Source organism: Montipora foliosa, chromosome 2 (assembly GCF_036669935.1).
Source record: "Montipora foliosa isolate CH-2021 chromosome 2, ASM3666993v2, whole genome shotgun sequence".
Lineage (NCBI taxonomy): Eukaryota > Metazoa > Cnidaria > Anthozoa > Scleractinia > Acroporidae > Montipora > Montipora foliosa.
This window is the reverse complement of record NC_090870.1, coordinates 11,509,396-11,521,639: the sequence shown is the minus strand read 5'-3', so window position 1 is coordinate 11,521,639 and position 12,244 is coordinate 11,509,396. Positions and strand designations below refer to the sequence as shown.

Genomic DNA, 12,244 nt, shown 5'->3' with positions numbered 1-12,244 from the left:
TTTGGGTGTAATATCAGGTTCTGGTCTTATATTGAGCACATTTACAGAAACAAAAAATTACAAAAGAAAAATAGAGTTGTGTAAATAGGCTAGTTTCGAATTGTGCAGCAACAAAAGAACAGTGTCGAGGTTCAGGGGAATAATTAGCATATTGTATTGTTCAAAACAAAGGAAAATGCAGATTATTCCCCTGAACCTCGACTCTGTTCTTTTGTTGCTGCACAATTCGAAACTAGCCTATTCGCTTACACAACATATGCAAAAATACTTGTCGATTTACGGTCATACCTAACAGGGTTAGAATTCGATGAAGAAAAATTCTTCGATGAAATTCGACTTATCGATCAGAATATTTAATATAATACTGACACGTGTCCATCAGTTTCCACCATAAATGTTGTACAATATAACAAGAAATTTAATTAAGTTGGTCACCTATTAATGATTGGATTTTGTTCCAATACTCCTCATAACATTTCAGAGTTTTGTTAGATTTACAAATCGGTATCAAATGAGGTAAATTCCACACCTCAAAACGTTTGTGTATTATAAATTTGATTGATATTATCCTTCTTCTATCTTGGTTGACTTGAGGTAAAACTGTCTTTATAGATCAAATTTCTGACAAACACGGTTTGTTATAGCTCTTGACATTGTTAATTTGTTTTTGATTGATATATCTGATAATACATTTTGAATATGATATTTTCGTATATAGATTGATTTTTTGTGAATCCTATATTAGTTTCCATGAAAATCAATGTAATTAGTTTTAAACAGCTCATTACCAATTTGGCCGCAATTAATGCATAGTAAACGGCTATTATCTTCAGTTATATCAGGTTGTTCACAGCAATTACTTTGTTTGTCTGTGTAATAATCAGATATCTGATGTTTACAAAATGGACAATTTATATAATATTGACTTAATTCATCGTGTAATATTTTATTGCAACACATTTATAATAAATAAAAAACAAAGTAATTTTATATAAACATATAGAATGAACAAATAGAATGACTAATTTACAAAATATAAAATAGTACATTGTACATGCTACTTGCGTGCAATTGGGTTGACGGGTGTAAAAACAAAAAAATTATTAAATCAACAAGCAATATACAGTTACGATCGCGAACAGCCTTCTATGTACAAAGTCCTATTAACTAAAATAAGCGGCATGAATGCGCAAAAGTTTGTTCACTACGGCTTTCATTCTCCATATGTCAACGCTTTCCGGCTTCGCGAATGTGTTTTTGAAGTGTGTCAACAGGAAGGAGGCGTGACTGTGATTGGACGACACGACTGAGACAATGCAGTCATGTCGTAAGACCCAGGAAAATAAAGAAATTTGCGGTTGACAAACGACGGTCCGCCACCCCGGTACGGCTCAGTTTGTTATCAACGGTCGTAACCGTGGCCACTTTGGTGCTAAAGCACCGCCTTCGCACGCTGTTTTGTTGCAATATTCACCGCCTGAAGTTGCTCACTGGACTGCTATTGCGTTGATGGTGGGTTGAGATGAACGTTCAATCTTTGTCAATTGATTCTGATATGGAATTGTGACCGTGGGAATATTTTATCCAGGAATATTTGACTCAAATTGGTGGCAGCTGAGCATTTAGTCCCCAGCCTTAGGATTTTAATATAGCCCTCGACAACCCAGAAATTGAAAAATGGCTCAAATTACCCCGGATCTGGAAAATAACCACTGGAAGCTACCCACAATGGCAATAAGGTTAGGCTTTTTAATTGAGATAGTTTTCATATAATTCTCTTCTTAAGCTTTTTATCGGGATTCCCATACAAATCCTTATATTTTTGTCGGGCATGCTCACACTGAGCTTGGGGTACCTGTGGTTACACATCCGCTTCATTCTGAATAACTGTGTCTTTGACGGAAGTACATACACGAATCGCGTTTTGAATCGAAGACGACGATCTCGACAGGATGGCCGCCTCACTGTTTATAAACTCCAGTAGATATCTGTTGATTTTAATGCTTTTTTCCACTCTGCATTGCCCGAGCCTTTCAGCGGATCTGCTTGATGTACGGTTATTCAGTCAAACGCTCTCTAAATTGGCCACAGACGGACTTGGTGTCTCAGCTTTGCAGGTAACCAACACAATTATTAGTTAACTTGTACTTGCAAAAATTGAACCACCCCACCTTTGGAGCAACTGCAGAATACCCCGCCACATCGAGTATCGTAAGTAGATGGCTACGCGGTACGCGGAAAGAATTGAAGTCAAGATGGCGAAGTATGTTAAGTAGCTGGCTACGCGGTACGCGGAAAGAATTAAAGTCTAGATGGCGGAGTATCTTAAGTAACTGGCTACGCGATACGCGGTAAGTGGATTAGGATCGGTAAAGTGTAATTATCCGATTCAATACTTCCGATTCTTCCTATTCTACGATCCCACCTTAACATCTTTCTGAAAATCTGTCTCGTTAAAAAGTGTAGTTAACCGAACCGTAAAATGAAAGCTAAAATTTTAAACGAGTTCTTAGGCTTAATCAGTAAACGAGTGCTATATTCTTCACACGATCTCGTTAAAAAGTCTAGTTAACGGAACCGTCTCCCGTCTATTACCGAATGGTTCTCTTGTCTATTACGCACACGCTTAAAGAACGAACCATACACATATTCGTCCGTTTACTTTTTAGTCAAGTTTTCATGTCCATTTTTAATTCGTGTGGGAAAACGGCGGAACGTTTTAGCTCACTTAAGGTGCTTGGATGCGGTCGAGGTATAACGCGGTTACATGGTATTCATGGGTATTTGTTTTTGCTTAAATGAGTGCTTAGTATTTAACCGAGTGATTCTAGAACTCTAGACATTCTAGAGCCCACAAAGGGTAACATATAACAATTGAGAATTATACTACTTAGAACTCGGAACTCTAGAACTGCGAATTTGACTGACTTAGAACTCTTGAACTGGAACTCTAGTACTTTAATCAGAAGTTTAGAAGTTTGCACATACGACCATTTTACTAGAGCGGTTCTAGAATGATATAGAACTTTGTATAGAGCTCTTCAAACTAGAGCAGTTCTAGAATGCTATAGAACTTTCTAATGTCATCCTTGACCATTCTATATTTCACATATAATCACTATAGAGCTCTTCTAACTAGAACAGTTCTAGAATGCTATAGAACTTTCTAATGTCAAGACCTGCACCTTTATGCTTCTCAAGGTCTCGGTAAAAAGTGTAGTTAACCGAACCATAAAATGAAAGCTAAAATTTTAAGCGAGTGCTTAGGCTTAATCACTGAAACGAGTGCTTAGTAATCAGTAAACGAGTGCTATATTCTTCACACGGTCTCGGTAAAAAGTGTGGTTGACCGAACCGTAAATTGAAAGCTAAAATTTTAAAAGATTGCTTAGGCCTTATCACTGAAACAAGAGCTTAGGGCTAATCAGTAAAAGAGTGCTATATTCATGACACGATCGTGTTAAAACGCATAGTTTAAGCGAACCGTGAAATGAAATCTTAAATTTGTAAAGAATTCTTAGGCCTAATTTCTGAAACGACCGCTTAGAGTTTATCAGGAAACGAGTGCTATATTCTTCACACGATCTCGTTAAAAAGTCTAGTTAACCGAACCGTAAAATGAAGCTAAAATTTTAAAAGATTGCTTAGGCCTAATCACTGAAACAAGCGCTTAGGCCTAATCAGTAAACGAGTGCTATATTCATGACACGATCGTGTTAAAAAGCGTAGTTTAAGCGAACCGTGAAACGAAATCTTAATTTGTAAAGAGTTCTTAGGCCTAATTTCTGAGACGAACGCTTAGAGTTAATCAGGAAACGAGTGCTATATTCTTCACACGATCTCGTTAAAAAGTCTAGTTAACCGAACCGTAAAATGAAAGCTAAAATTTTAATGAGTACTTAGGCCTAATCACTGAAACGAGTGCTGTATTCAGCGCATGATCTCGTTGAAGACCACTGCGTAACTAACATATTCTAGGGGGAGGGGTATTGAACTTAGACAATAGGAATAATCGTAGAATCGAAAGAGTCGTATAATCGGGAAAATCGGAGAATGGAAAAGTTGTGCAGATCGATGAGTCGAAAATAGGAAAACGAAAATATCATTGTGGACACGTTGTTGAAGGCCAATGGGTTTTCGGAGGAATTGGGCAAGATTCCAGGAAATGCTTTATTGACTATTTTATTTGACCGTTAAAATTGCTTTATATTTTGTAATTGGTTCATTTTTGAAAGGGATCGCGGCAACAGACTGCATAGTGATCCATAGTATTCCATGGAATTGATGTATTTAATCATGTAACCAACATAAAATTTGTAAATATGAAATTAAAACGTTATGTTGAAATTTGAAAAGGATGGTTATGAAAGAAGTTCGTGCCGTCAATAAATCCGATGAAGTGCTTTTATAATATCAACCTTTAGAACGAGAACCAGACAATTCTCCGTACGCATCTTGCTTGTGAAGCTGAAGGTTTTCACTTTGTTAATACTGGTGACGCTCTTCCGAGTCCACAGTTCCACGGTCTCTTGTCTGTAGACCATTACTTAGGCTTTGATTCTTAAAGAACGAGGAATGCACAATACTGTGTCTTTATTAATTATCACAGCCTACAGCGTACCGCGTAGCCAGCACATATAACAATGCTGCGCCATTTTGAGATTCATTTCTTTATATAACGCTCTTCCGAGTCCACAGTTCCGCAGTCTCGTGTCTGTCGAATTACTTGGGCTTTGACGCTTTAAGAACGAGGAGTGTAACGGCGTACCGCGTACCCCGTAGCGAGCACGTATAACATTGCCGCGCCATTTTGAAATTTAGTTCATTTGGAATTTAGTTCAAGTGGCGGGGTATTCTACAGTATTGTGCATTCCTATTTCTGGGTACCGCGTAGCCGGCTACGTGGAATATAGTTCGAGTGGCCGGGTATTCTGCAGTTATCGCATCATTTAGCGCGCGCGAGTGATATTTCTTCATTTGTTGTCTTCGATATTCCCTCTGCGAACGAAAATATGAACAATTTTGGCCATGGTTTGTTTGGAAAGTCTCAGTTCCTGTCCTATTTGAGATGGTCCTTTCCATTCTAACCAGCTTTCAATAATTTTCTGCCAAACAAAACTTGGAATTGCCTTTCCTTGCACGGTGAAGCACAGGCGCCCCAAGCTCAGTGTGAGAATGGCCGACAAAAATATAAGGATTTGTATGGGAATCTTGATAAAAAGCTTAAAAGAAGAGAATTACAGGGAAAAAAATCACAATTAAAAAGCCAAACCTTATTACCATTGTGGGTAGCTTCCTTCCTGTGTGGTTATTTTCCAGATCCGATACGATTTTTCAATTTCTGGGTTGTCGACGGTTATAATAAAATCCCAAGGCTGGAGACTAAAGTTTCAGGAGCTACCAATTTGTTTTATAGCCGTAGGTGTGTTTTCTGTAGAACTATTAGCCTACCAAGTTTCAATGGTCTGCGCTGCAAATTGGCAAAGATAGCTCAATTTATATACTTGATGTAATATTGGGTTGAGTGTATGACATCATCAGTCAATCATTTGCATATTTTACACATTTTTCAAACTTAAATATCACCGGAACTAATGCAGGTATTTGCGAACGGTAAACGGCATTTTCATTCTTTCATAAAATTCTTTGTGATACAAAGAATAAAAATTTGATCATAGTGGCACTTTAAGGCTGGAGACTAATTTCTCAGGTGCCACCAATTTGAGTCAAATTATTCCTGGATAAAATATTCCCACGGTCATAATTCCATATCAGAATCAAAGATTGAACTTTCATCTCAACCCACCATCAACGCAATTGCGGTCCAGCGAGCAACTTCAGGCGGTGAATATTGCAACAAAACAGCGTGCGAAGGCGGTGCTTTAGCACCAAAGTGGCCACGGCTTCGACCGTTGATAACAAACTGAGCCGTACCGGGTTGGCGGACCGTCACCGCAAATTTCTTTATTCCCCTAGGTCTCACGACATGATTGCATTGTTTCAGTCGTGTCGTCCAATCACAGTCACGCCTCCTTCCTGTTGACAAACTTCAAAAACACATTCGCGAAGCCGGAAAGCGTTGAAAGATGGGAGAATGAAAGCCGTAGTGAACAAACTTTTGCGCATTCATGCCGCTTTTTTTAGCTAATAGGACTTTGTACGTAGACGGCTGTTCGTTTTCGTAACTGTCTTTAAAGGAATTAACTTTAATTATGCAAATAGAACTTGTCAACCGCAAATTCTTTTATTCGCCTGGGTCGCCCGACTTGAGTGCATTGCCTCAAGCTTTCAAGGAAGTAACATGCAAATATACAAATAAACTTTGTTTTCGTAGGATGTTGCGCTTCGAATAGTTTGTGGTTGCAATTACTGAAGCCATTGAAATTTAATTATTAGCATCTGAGAGAAAACAGTCGTGTCGGGAGACCCAGGGGAATAAAAGAATTTGTGGTTGACAAACAACGGGAATAAGTTTTATTTGCATAATTAATGTTAATTCCTTGAAGACTTGATAAATACAGTTACAATCGCGAACAGCCTTCTACGTACAAAGTCCTATTAACTAAAAAAAGCGGCAAGAATGCGCAAACGTTTGTTCACTACGGCTTTCATTCTCCCATCTTTCAACGCTTTCCGGCTTGTCAACAGGAAGGAGGCGTCACTGTGATTGGACGACACGACTCAATGCAGTCATGTCGTGAGACACAGGGGAATAAAGAAATTCTCAATTGTATTAAGGCTTGACCAATCAAATTATTATACATATTTTTAATTGAATTAAAGCATTTGTCCTTTGTCCGTGAAACTTAGCAGAAAGCTTTTTATCGGTTTATTTAAGTGTAAAGGACAGATTTTTTAAATTTGCTCAATAAGATCTCCACAATGTACTGATAAGTATGAGAAAAAAAAGTTATTCAATAGAGATTTTTCTTCCCCGTGTTTCGCTGTACCAAAACCGTTAAATTTCACTTCCGGTGGGGTGCAAAACCGCGATACCGAATACCGAAAACAGGAGACTGGGAATGATTTTGACGTCATTTTAGGACATTTGCTTTCGCGGAAAACAGATTTCTCAGTCATTGTGAGACTGCGTGTGGAGAATCGTTGGAGTTTTTCCCCAACCTTTTTGGATAAAAACAGCATAAATTGATGAAAAGCTGCGAAATCTTGAATTTAAACGACTGTAAACGGGAACAATGAGTTTTGCATTGACAGCGATATCGAACATTCAGACGTCGAATCAATCGGATCTAGCGTGCACATGATCTAGCGTGCACATGTGCGGAACAGAGCTTGACAAAGATGATGAAGAACTCTACTTTTCTGATCCAGAAGGATCCTATACGGATGCGCTTATTGTAGACGATGAATGTTTAGGAAAATACAACCGAGAAGTGGAACAGAATGAAAGGAGAAACCTGGAGTTGCAAAATCGCTTTGACAGGATCATTGAACCCGCAAATTGGTATTATAGTGTTCGCTCTATTTCTCACCTCGACAACAAACCTCAAGTACACTTTGCCGATAGTCTCCTGCAAGCAGGCTCATCCGTTGAAAATGGCGCGCGCTCAAAACATCCTCTTCCGTTGATAATGGCGAGAGTCGAAATATAAGGGCTTGGTAACTAGTAAAGAGAGGGAGAGCCTGCAGCGATCTCTCTAGTTTTTCAGTATTTACGTTCAGAATCTGAACGTAAATTGCTGATTGGTCAATTCGTGATTGACATCTGTCAATTAAAACAAACCCCAGAGATTTCCATTTCAACTCAACATGGCGAGCGCGATTGCGGAAAGTGTATCTCTTCGACATATAGCCATCTCATTTTTGTCTTCAAAAGCTTCGAAAGAAATTCGTCTTAAGAAAGAGCAAGACAGCAATAAAGAGTCTTCTCAAGGAAAAGAATGTGTTAGCCGTGCTGCCTACAGGCTTTAGAAAAAGCCTTGTGTTTCAAGTTTTTGCCGTTGTTAGATCGTTACTCTCTGTCGAATCAACTTCTTCAAATGGCAGTGTCCTTGTAGTTTGTCCTCTCAGTCAAGAGTATTATATCCGATCAAATTGAAGAGGCCAGATCGCTTGGATTGACAGCACTGGAAATCGAACGCCCAGGAATCTTTGAAAACCTTGCTCGATTACCGGACATACCGTTTACTTTAGCCGAAACTGTGTGCGCCGATGGTTTCCGAGATGTGATGAGAAAACGACAACGCCGTTCATTACATATTTCATACTAGCACCCCACTATATGTCAAAAACTGGCAGCCGGTATGGATTGTGGAGCCGCCATTTTGATGTCATCAGCGACCACGCAATGTCGGTCCCCCGAGGGGAAGGTACTTGCGTAGAGAGGTGTGTATTGCGAAGGGTCTGTAACCCTGACCCCATATAAGGATGAAGGACATAAAAAACGACACCCAATTTAAGGTCCTAACCCAAAAAATGACTCGCTATTCAAGGGAAAATCAAAAACCAAGAGTAGTGTGAACTGGTGGCCTTAGTTTCGTTTCTGTAACATTGAAAGTTAACGAAAGTTCAGTTCTAACATCATTTGTTTTTCGATACGGACTGCAATTTTAGCTGATACAATTTAGGATCACACCGGGAATAAACAACAGGGGGGAAAAATGATACCCTACTTGTATTTAAGGATCGAGAACCTTGAAAACCTCGTCCTATCCTCGCGGCACATACCCGTATATGACAATACAGTGTCTACTCTCAACTCCGTGTCAGCCCTTCCCCTCCATCTTAACGTGCCATTGTGTTTGTGTGCTTGCGTGGGGAAGACGTCAAAGACAGCGAGAAATAGGATGTTTCAAGGCTGAGTTCGGTAAGAGATGCACCGTTTCGTTCCCAATCGTGTTGGTGACTATTTTTAACGTACCGTTATAAGAGGAATAGAATTTTATGTCAGCGTATCAGTTCCAGTCTTACTGATGTTGTTTTCATGTTTTAAAAATCTGACCACCGGTAGGCCATAGGGTATAGGGTAGGCCATAGAGTAGGCCATGGCCTAGGCCATGGCCTACCCACGTTTTGTCTACACCCCGTGACAAGGATGTGGTACGGAACGTTTTGGAAAAGTTAACTAACTGCTTGCCAAGTTTCATAGGTCCGGGAAAAATGCTTTCCCTTGAAATAACAATATGCACAATAATTAGGCTGGTCAAGCCTTAATACACTTGAGTTTGCGGTTGACAAACGACGGTCCGCCACCCCGGTACGGCTCAGTTTGTTATCAACGGTCGCAACCGTGGCCACTTTGGTGCTAAAGTACCGCCTTCTCACGCTGTTTTGTTGCAATATTCACCGCCTGAATTCGAAGTTGCTCGCTGTACTGCTATTGCGTTGATTGTTGGTTGAGATGAAAGTTCAATCTTTGTCAATTGATTCTGGTATGGAATTGTGACCGTGGGAATATTTTATCCAGGAATATTTGACTCAAATTGGTGGCACCTGAGCATTTAGTCTCCAGCCTTGGGATTTTATTATAACCGTCGACAACCCAAAAATTGAAAAATGGCTCAAATCACCTCGGATCTGGAAAATAACCACACAGGAAGGAAGCTACCCACAATGGCAATTAGGGTCAGGCTTTTTAATTGAGATTTTTTCATATAATTCTCTTCTTAAGCCCAATACCCGGTGCTTCCATCTTTTATATTAACCCTGAGTCAACCCTTTCCCTTATCTGTCTATTTTTAGAAGCACCTCCCACTGGGGCTTTAGTGGATGTTTTTACAATAGCCAATCATAAGAGACCCATGGTCAGGCATTTATTACGTCACATACGTATGTGAAAGATACGGGACAGGGTTGACTCAAGCATACAATACAGATGGAAGATCCGTGAAATGGGCTCTACGTAAAAGATAAAGCCAAGTGGCCCATCATGCCAGAGCTTATCCCGGTTTCTGTTGCATGAAGTGGCTAGGAGAATTTCTACTCCCCCCTGGATGGGATGCTAGTCCATCGCAGGGTTACCCCCTCGCATTAAAGAGGCACTGTGAGAATACTGAAGTCTCTTCCTCACGAACACAACATAATGTTCCCAGTCAAGACGCGACTTATCTGGCCCAGACAAGTGATGATATTCTTTATTCTCGTCACCAGGATACAGTTGAATCCGATCAGTTCTAGAGTGGACTAAATGCAAAAAAAAAAGAAAAAATTATTATTCCACTGGCACATTAACTGCGTTATTCATTATTCCGGCATTTTCAGACCCAATTATTCATTATTCATTTTTTGATTTATACTCGTTATTCATTATTCAGCTTCCACCCCTGAAGCTTTGATGCGTATTGAAACTGCTCCCAATTTTAAAAGTGCCTACGGGGGCCAAGTAAGGCACAAATATTTAACAGACATTTTGGTTTACCTATGGTTTACCTATATCATTAACTGGGTACTAGTTTCATAAATGGTACAGTGTACATGCATATTCTTTCTTCCTCGTTTTTCTCTTGGTTCTAAAATGTGCTTCCTGTTAAGTACATGTACATTTTATTTTACGATTCTGCCTTTAAAACCATTCTGTGTAACTTACTAATTAAAGTTAGAAATTTCAAAAAAAAAAAATGCAATATAATTACAAATATCCGTTTTTTGCCTTTTTTCCTTGTTTTTCTCTACCCTTGATCTAAGAAAGAAGTACTTGATGGCAAATTAGTCGGCGCTGGAGGTATTATATAGGAATATATGTCGTGATTTTAATTTTATTATTGCGTTATATTAGGCCAAAGCTCAGCGGCTCAATTAGCCGTGAAGAGTAAACCGAGTAAAGTTACCTAGTACCATGCTGCGTCATGATTGCTTAAGAAACTACCGTGCTTCAGCGCTTTATTCATCCCGTATTTAATGTACCCTGTTTATATTGCAAGTTCAAATCAAGATTGCTCAACTTCAAAACAGAGGGCCTCTGTCAACTGTCAAAACGCCGTAAAACGGTAACACAAACGTAGGCTATAGCAAGTGCATGACATAAAACAATAAAATGTCTTTAAAATCTACAATTTTCTCCCCAAGCTTTGTAAAGGTTTTTACGGTTTACATAATACGGCATATATGGACAAAGCTTGTTACTACGATAAAAAAAGGTGGGGGGGGGGGGGTGGGGGTTCTGCTCCGTTACCAGGTCTCCTACTATCAGCTATCGCATTGCCAGTCTATTTCAAATATTTGTTTCCTCTGTTGATTTTGTTTTAATTACATGCCTTAAACTAACTTGAAGCTATATGTCACTGCACTACGTAAAAATGCGCCTTAAAATGTCTCCGAACTAACAACGTAAACCAGGTTTTCCTTTTTTTCATAAATGATCTAGTAAGCGACTGAATGTTACTGTTAACACTTTTTCCCCTTTCTTAGAATTTTTACGGAAACAACTTTTAATCTACCATTTCAGGAGCACTTTGACAAGTTACAGTTTAGAGAGACTGCAGTTGACGGCAGTGTACTCATCCCTAATCTAGCAGCGAGTGTCTCAAACAAGTTCAAAGAGAGGTTTCTTGTTGTACGAAGACTTAAAAGAGCTGTGGAGTCTTCTTGGACAACATCTCCAACAACGACCCCAGCAGAATGCTGTAAGATAGCAAACTCACCGAAACGCCTCGAGTACGATTCAAGGTTTCGTAATAAAGTTGACTTTGCAAGTTTATGCGTTAAGGTTTCAGGGAGCGCTCCTTCGTCTCCACAGTATGTTGCTGATTCCGTACTGAGCGAGATGAAAGATATCATGCAGCAATATCCTGTTATCAAGTGGCAATACTTTGCATCTGAGGAAGGTACGCTAGCGAATTTTCCAGCGTTTGAAGATACGGCAGACTGCAGATCTTATGATCCTCGTTTCAGACCATTTTATGTAGAAACAGCCACACCCGAACCAAAAGACGTGGTTCTTGTTATTGACACAAGTGGATCAATGAGTGACGGGGACCGGATTGACGTGGCTAAGGCGGCTGCTAAAACGGTTTTAAGTACAATGAATCCAAGAGATCGGGTAAGTAAAGTAACCACGATTGAAAGCTGTGGCGCTTCAAACAATATTTTAACGTTAGTGTTCCCTTATTTTTCGGCTTGACTGCCTGCCTGCTGGACTGACTAACTGACTGACCTACCGTCCGATCGCCCGACCTCCCGACCCGGCCCAACAGACTCACTGACTGACTGACTAGCAGCCTGTTTGCAATTGTCTGGCTGGCTAGCTGCCGGAGTGTCCGACTGATTAACTGGGTGGCTGAGTGAT

The 12,244-nt window shown here is 39.8% G+C and overlaps 1 protein-coding gene across 1 annotated transcript in view; it reads left to right on the top strand.

Annotated features, from left to right (window-relative positions):
* The first annotated feature begins 1,910 nt into the window (after window positions 1-1,910).
* Window positions 1,911-12,244, top strand: part of LOC137989474 (VWFA and cache domain-containing protein 1-like) — a 26,973-nt gene continuing 16,639 nt past the window's right edge. The window contains exons 1-2 of the mRNA XM_068835288.1: window positions 1,911-2,117; window positions 11,405-11,998. Coding sequence (XP_068691389.1) covers window positions 1,953-2,117; window positions 11,405-11,998 — 759 coding nt within the window. The 5' untranslated portion in view covers window positions 1,911-1,952. The remainder of the gene's footprint in view (window positions 2,118-11,404; window positions 11,999-12,244) is intronic.